The sequence below is a fragment of the Chelonoidis abingdonii genome, chromosome 2, assembly GCF_003597395.2.
Source record: "Chelonoidis abingdonii isolate Lonesome George chromosome 2, CheloAbing_2.0, whole genome shotgun sequence".
NCBI classification, from domain to species: domain Eukaryota; kingdom Metazoa; phylum Chordata; order Testudines; family Testudinidae; genus Chelonoidis; species Chelonoidis abingdonii.
The window spans coordinates 1,138,094-1,150,674 of record NC_133770.1 but is presented as its reverse complement, the minus strand read 5'-3'; the positions used below and the strand labels follow the sequence as shown (position 1 = coordinate 1,150,674).

General features: G+C 52.7%; 2 protein-coding genes across 2 annotated transcripts in view; one reads left to right on the top strand and one right to left on the bottom strand.

Moving 5' to 3' along the window:
* Positions 1-12,581, bottom strand: part of FASTK (Fas activated serine/threonine kinase) — a 419,919-nt gene that overhangs the window by 114,699 nt on the left and 292,639 nt on the right. The window lies entirely within an intron of this gene.
* The window catches only part of NOS3 (nitric oxide synthase 3), a 93,148-nt gene that overhangs the window by 67,706 nt on the left and 12,861 nt on the right, over positions 1-12,581 (top strand). Inside the window, exon 17 of the mRNA XM_075063414.1 lies at positions 11,976-12,122. Coding sequence (XP_074919515.1) covers positions 11,976-12,122 — 147 coding nt within the window. The remainder of the gene's footprint in view (positions 1-11,975; positions 12,123-12,581) is intronic.

The window sequence follows — 12,581 nt, the reverse complement described above, 5'->3', positions numbered from 1 at the left end:
CATGGCTGACCTAATAGGACCACTGACTGTAGAGCGGCTCTATCAAGGCCAGATGGGCCACATATCTGGCCGTCCTCATGGAAAAAATATCAAATAAAATACATAAAGCCCAGTAATATATTGCCCAGACGCCAACGGGGACTTGAAGCAGGCCTAAGTGCCACAGCCGGTCATGTATAACTTGTAGTGAGACCCCAGTTGGACAAGGGGCAGCATCGCGAGAAAAGGGAGGGACTGGACGGCGTACCACACTGCGAAGCGAGGGAGAGGCCCCACATCAGCTCCCTGGGGACTGCGATGCTCCCCTGAGGCTCTGTGCGGCATGAATACCTGAGGCTGGTCGTTACGTATTGTGTATACCGAGTCTGCAGAGAATGATAGGGCGCGCTAGGGGTCTGCCCACTCCGTGACTGAGCGTGCCGTCAGGTGTCCACGCTGAGGTACCCCGATCGGAGGAGCCGGTGGAAAGGAAGTCACATGGCGAATGTACTGGGAACACTGCGGCAAGGAAAATGGGTAGTGACCGCGTGGCCCGCGGCTCCGAGCTTAGTGGTGTCCAGTGCATGTCCTCAGATTTAGGCGATGACGGTGCCCACTGACACCCTCCATCCTTGCGAACCCTGAACCCAGATTGACTGCGTTGTGTGTGCGCAAGGGTGAATGACCCAACCAACTTCAAGGTGGCAGCCGGGGAGGGATACACCTGACCAGGGGCGCAAGGAGGCCCAAGGACATGGGGGTACACCCACATGTGCCCCACAGACTGGTGGGACAATGAGGGCTGGTCCGGGAGAGCTGCGGCCAGAGGCATGTGCCGTGGGGCCCGTGGGCACGACCCGTAGTCTAATCAGTGAGTCGCCAGAGCAACCAAATAGTTCACCCTCGCCAAAATGAGATGACTGGGCCCGTGAGTCAACCAATAGGAAGCACCTAACCAACTGAAGTTTGGTATTCATGTTCTAAAAGCGATTTTTCAGTTCCCGGTGTAAACTCTTCAGTTTAAACATATTACGTTTTTAACAAAATAAATATAAGGTATGATTACTTTTATACCTGCCACTAGAATGCTGTTCTGCCGAGGTGCAGTGCGAGCCGGTCCGGGCAGATGCAGAATCGACTTTTCCTCCGCCTAGGGTTTGACAATTATATTGCCTTATAATTTTGTCGTTAAAGTCAGTAATGTTCTAAATTCCGTGAATTAAATTTTTCCTGTATAAATTTTAAAGAGTGAAGGATCCGGCAAGGGCGTTGAAATGGCTCAGTACATATCTCTACTCAGAGTAGGCTTTACGTGAGCGTCTCAGACCCAGCCCTCAATGTGAGAGCAGCATGGTGGCCCTGCCATCCCTGGTCCAGTCTGTCTGAAGGGTCCAGGCCGAGTGACAGGAAATGATGCCTCGCTCCTCTCGCGGAAGGCCTCCAGAGAGGATGGGCTCGAACCTGGCCCAGTGTCTGGTATATCAAGACCGGAAGGGAGCGAGGATCCAGATGGCTTAAGTCGGTGAGAGACGTCCGGTGTTGGTGGAGATAGGGATTGCCGGGACGGAGAATGGCTGCCCCAGGAAGGAGGTAAGGTGCTCGGAGCAACAGCGTGTGCTAGTAGTGGTGCGCAACTAAGCCTTCTTTCGTCCTCCATGACAGCCCTCAGCTCGACTGAAGATCACCCAGGAATGGCCTGAAAGCACCAGGCACAGCTGCTACATAGAACTTACTGCCGGAATAGGCTATGATAACCCATATGGGCACACACGCAGACAACAAGAACGTTCCAACTTGCTGAAATTAAGACCATTTGAGGCACATTGTTTTTTATGGTTACTCTAGAAAGATCAAGGAAATAGAGCGACTTTAAACATTCATGTTTTCAAAGGAACTGGCAAAGCATAATTGAAAATACTGAATTACAAATATAACCAATGGCCAATGCGTGGAACCTTCGTGCTCAGGAAGTGGGAAGGCCAGGACAATTGGGGAAAGCACGGGGAGGCACTGACCAGCATAAAAAAACCTTCCAGCTGAAGGGGCTTAAAGGGACATAGGACACTCTCAGGCAGAGGCTGAGACACCACGGGTGTGCGGTTGGTGGAACAAGAGAAGCTAAAGCCTATATATCGTGTGTAAGTTATAGTGTGAGGGTACATAGGTATGTCGTAACTCCACACCGCTGACCCCGGAGGCGGGTGACACTTGTCCTCCTATATCGAGCAAGGCCAGACACCGTGACATATGCGCGGCTGGACCGATTTCAGCCGAGTGTAGGGTGAGAGTCCCTCATGGAAGTTTCTCCTATAGAAGGGACTCAGGTCCAACTGTATAGAATGCGACCCTAGCTTTCGGTGCTGGGGGGAAGAAATGTTGGATTCGGCTATCAACTGTGAGCCTCAGCGGTATCACCCCCAGTCCAACTAAGGTGCGATGGCAGAAAAGGACTGCAAACGAGACGCTGAAGGAGGATGCTAAAAACAGATTAGGAACCAGCGCACCGCAGGACGACAATACTGACCTGCAGACCGGCTCGATGGGGCGATACGAGGAGTACTCCCCAGTGAATCTACCGGGTTTGCACTTCGAACGAGATATGGAAGGCGGGTAAGGGCCCTGGACGAGGAGAGAAACAAATGAGGAGGAGGAAGGCCTGACTCCCGAGGGAGAGTCTCATGAGTCGGAATGATGATCGAACTGGTGTATCACACTTTCTTCCTTGGAGGGATGTGGGTTAAGATCTTGGTGGCTCGATGCTATGCGTCTGGCCAGGGAGAATCTGCCCGTGGGCAGAGAAGCAGAAGGTATGGTATGACTTGCACGGCGCGGCCCCGCCTTGGCCACCGGGACCAAGTATACGTCTCATCCCACGTGAGGGAAAACAAACTCAAGGCCAGCCATAGGGAGGCCTCAAGGTATCAAGCAAACTGAATGAGATAAAATCTGATGTGGTGGAGATGCAAAACCGGGCACAGACCGTGATGTATCCATGTTGAGACATGAGAAGACCCACCTCACTTAGATGGGTGATGATCCGAAGGGTGCTCAGCGCCGTGAAGACAATTGGAGGTGAGGTAGCAGGTCAGTACTGAGACCCTAGCTAGGATGCGAGTCCACTGAAGTGAACACTAAGTGAAAGCTGGTCCCCCTCTGAGATGATATTCGTCGCGTATCCTCTCACTTCACTGCATTCAGCGAGCCATGGTCCCCAGCTATCGGAGATCAAGAGGGTGCGTCTCATCGGTACCGACAGCTGTTCAAACCAGCCGTGGACGCACTAATTGACTGTCCACGCTGGAGACTGGCACATCCTCCCTTATCTAAGAACATGTCCCCTTCCGAGTGATCAAGACTGGACTAAACAACTGCCCAGGACCTCATGCGGAAATAAGAGAGCGTCAGGGATTAGTTGCACTGAGCCTCGGGGGTGAAGAGCCCGCCAGTTTGTGTGCGGCCAGTGCGTGGCCGCGCCAAGTGATGCGTGTGTCTAGCCCATTAAGTGTGAGGTGGGATGCTTATCGAATACAAAGGATATCTGTGGACTAAACTCTGTGACTAAAAGTGGCTCCACTATGCCAGACCGTAGTGCTGATGCCTATCCCAGCCTGATGAGCGCTAGACAAGCTGGGAGGGCCTAGGGTGACCCTCACACCATGGAGCTACTCAAGGTGGTGCGAATACCTGGGGCAATGGTCCGTGAGCTGCGACGCTTACGCATATTGCCCGAGGGTCGTGCAATATCAGCCTTGTGATCACCCTCTGGGCGGCGGATGACGTCTTCTGGCCTCCTGTGACCCTTGTGTAGCCGTCAAGGGTAGCTGAATGGACCTATCCACTCGAACCTTATGTTGAAACACCACTATTCACCCGCGTCCAGCGCCCGCTTGATGCGCTACTGAGTGGGAGGGAGGTTGCCGTGGCGTATATCGACGACATCTGGCGTCTCAGCCAACCTGTAGGACCGACGTGCCCAGGTTATCACAAGTCTGACCGACTGCCGGCGGCTCAGGAACCGTAAAGGCGAGAAGGGTGCAAGGTGGGAGTCTGAAGTATCTGTCGGGCCATCGGAGGGAGGGGAGCGGCTGCCTGAAAGCCTAGAACCAGCGCAAAGGGGAGGTGTCAGGTGTGAGACCAGGAGTGATGCACCACGCCGAAGTTAAAGCAAAAAAATGCCAGGTGCCAGGCCTATTCGGATGAGGTCGACGTAATGCGCTATCAAGCTGGTTCGTATGCCCCACTGTGTCCCTATCCCTAGTTCGCTCCCACTCAAAATCACGGATGCTGGTGCACGGAAGGGAGAGTCGCTCACAACAACTCGAGTAGTGCATGATATACTGCACACGCATTCCCTCGAGTGTGTGCAGTGGCCAGGAGCCTCGTCGAGCGAAGAAGCGCTCGTAGTGTGGGAGGCTCGTGTGATGTCAGCCCCCAGTGGCGGGAAACCATGTGTCAAAGTTTATTATATGTCACGCACCTCAGACTCACGGGACTGTGGCGGGTAAGGCAGGAGATGGAAAAAGAGAGACACCCATCTTGTGTATCTGGAGCAGAAGCTGCGTACCCCGGGAGCAGAAACTACGCATATGCGAATCGAGAAGGAATGCCGGGCCATGTGGGGCTAAGAAGTAGAGGCCAGATCCTCTTGGGCTCGACACCTTCACCGTGTACACGTGACCACGCTCCAGGCTGACGCCTCATGCTGCACCAGATTGAAAGGAGCCAACGCCAAGCTGCCGGCAGTGGATGCTGCTCCGCAGGACTGTGACTGATGGACATCCAGGTGAAGGGAAAGTGCCAACCGATCGGACGCGTGTCCCGAGAGGCCGAATACTCCCCAGGTCACTGGCATAGGACCCCGCGTCAGGCGGCTTCGTAAGAGAGAGAGAACGCCCACACTCGGACATCCCATGTGTCCTGAGAGACGCCCAGAGACCTCTCTCTGCATCAATCTGCCCTCTTAACTCCTGATACTGCCCGCGCCCCCTCGACCAGCTCTCACAAACTCACAGCCAGCGCCCTGCACTCATGTTCTGCTGTCCCTCAAACCACAGCCTCAGCGAAGATGACACCGCTCATTACAGTCTCAGTGCCCAGCATGTTAACCATGTCCCCTCTCGTCTCCCATTGCCCACTGTGGCGATCCCTCCATGCAGACGCTAGCTCAGAGAAATGCCGAACCTATCCCATACATCTCAGATCAGCCCAAACTGGTACAGCCGAAAGTCTAGTCACCTCTCCGCTCATCAGCGACAATCCATCCTGTCCCGAACGTGTGACAACCCGAGCCTGTCGCAGCTCCTCGGCAGCTCGCAGCCGTCCTCAAGCTCAGAAGTCATCAGCACGTCCCCCTTATGCTGTTACAGGGTCCCTCAGAGTTAGTTCGATAGCAAGGCTGACAACACAACGCTCAGGCCCCGACTCATAGTACCCCTGTGCCTGTTTTCGCCCCCCAACTCACCGGCCAGGCCAGCGCCAATGCTCCTCTCAACGCCCCCTGCCAACTCCAGTCATGCTCCGCTCCTGATCTCTCCAGCATTGCTGCCGTTGCCGTCTGCTCGTGCCTCCATCGCCTGCTGCCTCAACTCCAGCTCTGTCACGCGACCCTAACTCTCTCGTACTCAAGTCCAGCCATACATCTACATGCTCAGCTGATGACACTTTCCCCCAGAAGAAGAAGAATCCTCGTGCTGCCGCTCATGTCCCTCTCGCGCAGTATCCCTCATTTCCTGCCCCTTACTCACCAAGATGAGGCCTAAAAAGCAGTCGCGTAAGCCTCAGCCAGCTCACACTCAGCACTGTGACAGACATAATCTCCATGCATGGTGCGCCCAAGCGCTTGGCCTGCAGAGACAATCAGTCATTGCGCGCGGTTCTCCTGCTCTGCTACTTCAAATGCGTCATCGTGTCCACATCAGGACTGCGGAATCAGACAGTCTCCCCGTGCAGACGCGCCCTGCCTGCTTTCAAACTCTGACGACACAGCTCACTTGCCTCAACAAAACTTGCAACGCTACTACATATCAGACATATAATAACCTAGGCCATGAAGCCCTAAAATTAAACACCCCATGCTCGCCCTCTCCCAAACGCGTACCAGACCCAGTCACCAGCCTGCTAAGTCACCACCCTCTGCCACGAGCTCAAGACCCTGCCCCGACGGCTAACCAATCCCGACCTACGAAAGGTCTTCCGCACACACTCCAGTAATACACCCTGAACCGTCCCCTCACTGACTCTCAGCACGCTGTCCCCGTCAATCCCCCTACGCTCCTCAGTCACTACCGGCAGAAGCGCCGTTTCCCCAGGCAGTAGATCCCGCCACTGCCACCAGTTCACGAGTTGAATTCAGCCCTGCACCCTCTCTCCGCGATCGCCAACCTCAGCCAGCCACTATCGACAGAACACATCCAAGCAGAGCTGAGTACAACAGACCTCAGTCAGTCCCTCTGCAAGCTAGACCCCAGCCGTCCCTGCATTCCCACCAGACCAAACTAGAAAAACAAAACCCCTCTACGTCTCTCCTCCCCCCAGTCCTCCTCCTGTCCAGTCCCTGGCAAAGTGTCACCTGCCACCTCCCTCCTTGTCAGTACAAGCTCAGTACTCTCAAAGTAAAATCATTTACTACAACTCCCCATCCACCAATGCCTAGACAAAGAATCACAGAAAACAGAAAAGCTCAATCCCAGCACTCCCAGCCTCAACTCACTCTCTCCTAGGCTATTTCACCAGCGGCAATGGAAGGATAATAGAATAATAGAAGTAAGTTTCGAAGATGCTAGAAGATGACTCCTCAGCAATGGATAGCCACACAAGTGTTTGATGGAGAAGGTGAGGAATGAGAAATGAAGCAGATCTGTGCCTCCAGTGAGATCACAGGCATGATAATCTGACTGCGCGTGAGCAGAATAAGGATTTCCTGATTCTGAATCAGCATCTAGCTAAGAAATTATTCTCATGGTGATCTTTGTATAAGGGCTTGACTCTCAGATAAACGAGGTTCTAGTTTTCCAACCCCCTTCGAAAAGAGACCAGTTCCTCATACGCTTAAATTACAGGCCCCAAGGCCAGACCATGCCAACGCCCGGCCTCGAAAACCTAGCTCAGAGTGTTAATTATCCATTAACCAAACCCTCCTGTAACCCCAATTCCATGCTTCGTTTCCACTCCTAGTGAAATACTGTCCTAATATCCAACTGACCTCCCCACTAAGCGCATACCTGTAGAAACCAAAGTTAGCTTCCACGTGTTTACGTCATACTGTAAAGTGAGCCGCGAACGTGAATTTCTCATTAGTAGCAACTTACTCTATCTCCTCCCCGAAAAACTCTCGCCACTGCTCTAGTGTTAGTGAATCATCATCAGACTATATAAGATAAAAGTCCCCTCATTCTACGGGATCGTATTACTCTTGACATGTAACATAACCGCACTAGGCCGTCTAGTCATACATATCCTTCTCCATAGATATATCTTCAAGAAGATGCTCACAGCAGAGGTACAGGCTCTCAAATCTACTGTAGTACATGACCACAGGTGCCAGCTAGTGGTCCATATGAAATTCATTCCGAGATCTCACATCTCCTGCTTAAATGTAGTGGGGAGTAGAGGATGATACAAATTTAGAGACTGAATTCCCTCAATACAAATCATAAGCCCATACTCCAATGTACATGATATCAGAGTCGATGACTTCGAAGCTCGCACGAATTTCTAATTGTATTTCTGAAGTAAGAGAGATGTCGACCTAAGACAATAAACACGAATAGCCCATATCGAAGTTCTGTTATGTTCGAAACTGCGCCCCCTATCTCACTTCTGTTTTATATAACAAGTCCCTACTAAGAAGCAATGAAATACTCTTTATGAGAGGCCATGTTCCTGATTCAAGTTAAAGGACTCGGAGACAAACCTACTGTTACAAAGTATCTCAATAAAGGAATATATCTCAAAGATGTCTACGGGTCTGATGCGCTTAGTGGTATACAACCCGGATTTCAACCAGCGCATATGTCACGTACAGACAAGGGAACTGTGCCTAAGTGGAGCCTCATCTCCAAAAGAACATGGCTGATCAGTCCCATAGGCGGTGCTGTAGATGTTGGCAATGATGTTTGTTTCTTTACTCTGTCCTTAAGGCAGGATATCTCTATGACCTCACCTTGTCTGCTCATAATCATATTGTCACATAGTGCTCTATCTAGAAAAGATGTTATCTACATATATCGTTGGGCTGCCAAATAAAAAGCCTACGAAGTTTTTTAGCTACTTCCACCAAATAATTAAACATTCATAACATAAATTTAGATGTCTCTCTGGCCGGATTCTATGAAAGGCTTTCATGTCTAATGCTCCCCTCTAATGGTATCTCATACACCATCCCTCCTATCTCCAAAGAAGGCACCAATGCATATCACCACTACTCACTACCTCATACTCTAAAGTCATCTGCAAGTGCTTAGAATGACTGAGTGAACCGACGAGAGCGCATAACCACTCCACTTTAAAAACATCAATGTGATGAATGTAAGTGCATTGGTAAGAAACAAATAATGTCTCAGAGAGTTCAATTCGCTAGGCAAGCAAGACTCATCTTCTCCGTAGGCGCCTCGAACGTTAACTACCGCTTGCGTCAGATCTAACACTAGCTGCGCAAAGTCTAGGTAAAGATAGCGAATAAGCTATTGAAGCAGCTAATTACATATAGACCCAAGGCGTGGCAACACGCCATACATAGTTCTAGGTCTCTAGCTTCGTAAACATCCTCCAGCCTTTTCCTTTATCATAGCATTGCCCAACCATACTGACCTCACAGCCCCATTAAACTCTAACAGTCTCTCCCAATTAAGACAATCATTTCACATCTGGTCATATGAGATGAGCACAGGTGATCCAAAAGCGCTTATTCTCTTATTACGTTCAAGGAATAAAGCCACGAGCTACTGCTCTTGTTATCAATCGGTGACCCTCACCTTACTAATAACCGTATCTTTCAAAGAGAGCAACACAAGGCCTTCATCTCCTTCATAAAAAAACCAACACTTAGACGCGTGTCGTTAGTCAAGCATGACGTCCCCTTCTGCGCCCCCTTCTCCGCCACCAAGAACTGTGGAATCCCCTCGACGATTAACTGGGAGACAAAGTTCATACATCCATGGGATCTCCCACCCTTAGCATCCGAGCTGCTTCGGTGACGAGTGCAGAGGCGTCATCGGACAGTCCGCCTGAGACCCGTCTCGACACGCTGCTGTGCCTGATAGCGTTCCCCCAAGCGGATCCCGTCGCTAACCAGGATACTCACGTCGTTGACGTGGAAGATCCGTATTAGCGCAGCTGATCTCTCGACAGCCTCAGCGCCTCTTTACCAGGCTTGGCGCACGATCAATCCCCGAGACCTCCCTCCCCGAGCATTCGGCCACTGATTGTCTACGGCTGGTACCCAGTTGATCTCGCTCATGGGCCCCCACATTTGTCCCTCTGCAATCACATTCCGCAACTCCATATAGGCGCACCTACGACGAGAGCAGGTGCGTGACAGCCCCACCGGCACGCAGGGGCAGCACGGGGCCCGGGAGTGATGTGTGCTCGGCGCTCCAGGCCGCTCTGTTCTGGGGTCTAATTGTCACTCCCCGCCCACACCTCGTGGTGTCTGCCATTGCTGACTGCTGAGCCCCGAGTGGCCCAACAGGTTCCTCTAGCTCCGCACTTGCGCGTCTTTCTCCAGCAGCGGGCGCGCGGAGTCGCACAGTGGGCATGCTCGCTCCATGTCCTCGCTCTCTCCGACGTCAGCTGCGACCCTCTGGCCGCAGCAGGCGCCTCCCGGATTCTTATCCTTTTCATCGTATTACCAGATAGTTCTTCCTTCCACACCACGCTTACTGTTCTTCCCTCTTCCGCACAGATTTTGCCCTCAGCCCCTTGAGGACTGACCTTCCTCTGGCCGTGCCTGTATTCTGGCTGCAGCAGCCTTGAGAGCCCTTCAACCCTCAGGCTTTCACAGAAGGCAGCCAGTGTCTAGAGGCCAGCACCAGATTTCTCCCCAGCCCCAATGCTATTTCCCATGATTGGGGCTGGGCGACGCAGGGGCTAATTAGATGCTTTTGCACCAGCACCCTGTGCAACAGCTGGTTCACTCCTCCCCATGTGTGCAGCCCAGTGCCAGCAATCTGGGAGCTGACCTGGTTGTGGGAAGACAGGAGGCAAAAAAAGCATTTGGGAGTACTAGCTTTTCCACATCCTCCTGTCACTGAGGTTGCCTCCCACATTCAGTGGGAGGCCAGCAGCGTTTCCTGATTGACTTTCTATTTGTTGAGCTAACAATATTGAAGAACCCTTCTTGTTACATCTTAACATCTCTTGCCAGCTCAAGCTCCAAGTTGGTGAGTTTGGCCTTCTCCTGATTTCACCTCCGCAGCTCTCGGAGCAATTGATTTTACTTCCTCCCTTGGTCATTTGTCCAATGTTCCATCTTGCTTGTTAAGCTCTTTTTTGCTATTTAAGGATCAGCAAGGATTTCACCTGTTAAGCCGAAGCTGGTCCCTGCCATATTTACCTTTCTTTCTACACATCGGAGATGGTTTGTTCTTGCAACCTCATAAGGATTTCTTTAAAATAGAGCAGCTTCCTGGACTTTCTTTTCCCCTCATTTTTTTCGTACCGAGCGGATCTTGCCCATTCAGCTCCCTGAGGAGTCAGAAGTCAGGGTCCGTATTCTGTGGCTCTCCTTTCTTCCTTGTGTCAGGATCCTTGAACATCGACCATCTCATGGTCTGCGCCCCAGGTTCCACCACTTGGCTTCCTCTGCTAAACTCTTCTCTTGTTTAGTGAGCAGAGGTCAGAAGAGCTTCTTGCCCCTAGTTGGTTCCTCCAGCACTTGGACCAGGAAATTGTCCCTTACACTTTCCAAAAACTTCTGGATTGTCGTGCACCGCTGTATTGCTCTCCCACAGATATCAGGTGATTTGGAAGTCTCCCATGAAACCAGGCCTCGCGAGCTGGTAAACTTTCTGCTATTGCCGGAAGAAAGCCTGGTTCCACCTCCATCCCCCTGGTCTGGTGGTCTTATAGCAGACTTCCCACCACGACATCACCCTTGTTGCTCACACTTCTAAACTTATCCACGGAGACTTCAGGTTTTTCTGACAGTTTCATACCTGGAGCACTGAAGCAGTCAGTACTGCCTACTCTCTTACATACAATGCAACTCTCCCACCTTTTCTGCCCTGCCTGTCCTTCCTGAACAGTTTATATCCATCCATGACAGTACTCGAGTCATGTGAGTTATCCCACCAAGTCTCTGTTATTCCAGTCACATCATAGTTCCTTGACTGTGCCAGGACTTCCAGTTCTCTCTGCTTGTTTCCCAGGCTTCTTGCATTTGTGTCTAGGCACTTAAGATGACTCGCTGATTGTCCCGCTTTCTCGGTCCAAGACAGGAGTCCTCCCCTCTTGCACTCTCCTGCTCGTGCTTCCTCCCAGTATCCCATTTCCCCACTTACCTCAGGGCTTTAGTCTCCTTCCCCCGATGAATCTAGTTTAAAGCCCTCCTCACTAGGTTAGCCAGCCTGCTTGCGAAGATGCTCTCCCCTCTCTTCGTTAGGTGGAGCCCGTCTCTGCCTAGCACTCCTCCTTCCTGGAACACCATCCCATGGTCGAAGAATCCAAAGCCTTCTCTCTGACACCACCTGCGTAGCCATTCGTTGACTTCCACAATTCGACGGTCTCTATCTGGGCCTTTTCCTTGCACAGGGAGGATGGACGAGAACACGAGATGAGGGTGGCACAGGACCAGGAGGGGTGGGGGGTGGGTGAGAGTACTGGGGTCTCCTCCCCCCCCATAGAAGGAAAAGCACCCCCTTGCTGCGCACTCGGCTCAGGTCCCACTGGCAGCCAGCTGCCCCCAGGGGTGGTATTGGGGTTCTGGGCCCCCCGCAGCAGGGCCTGAGGGTTGTGACATCAGAGATCTGGGCTCCCAGTGATCCCCCACGCCCCCACAGGCCGCCTGCGACACCTTCTGCGTTGGGGACGATGCCGAGGAGGCCGCCAGGGAGATTTTCACCACCTGGCGAAACTGGAAGCGCCAGAAATACCAGCTGAGCATCCATGCCAACCCCCCGGACACACTGACAGGTACCTGCCAGCCAGTCCCCCCCGCACCCTGCAGGGAGTGCTAGCTTGGGGGTGGGCGATCACCAGCAGGGCATGACCCCCCGTGCGACGGTGCAGTCACAAAGGCCCGTGCGATGCTGGCTGCAGGGCCCGGGCAGGGAGGTGCTTTTCCCTTGGCCTGGCTCTGGTGCCAGCTGTCTAGAGGGAGGTTGATAAATTTGGGGGGGGGGGTCGGCGCAGAAAGCGATTGAGGGGCTGGGGACCTGCCGGTGCCGGACTTCGGGAAGGGAGCTCGTCTGGTTAGTGTCTCCCAGCCATGCTTCAGGGGTGAAGGGATCAGAGTGTGAGGGCCTGGCTCGGCACTGCTGGAAGGTCTCTGCGGAGCGGCTCTGTCCCGCCGGCGTAACTCACCGAGTGAGCGCGGGGTCAAGGCTGGGGGAGACCCAGGGCCGACCTAGCGCTGTGCACGCCAGCGCGGCTGTCGGGGACATGTC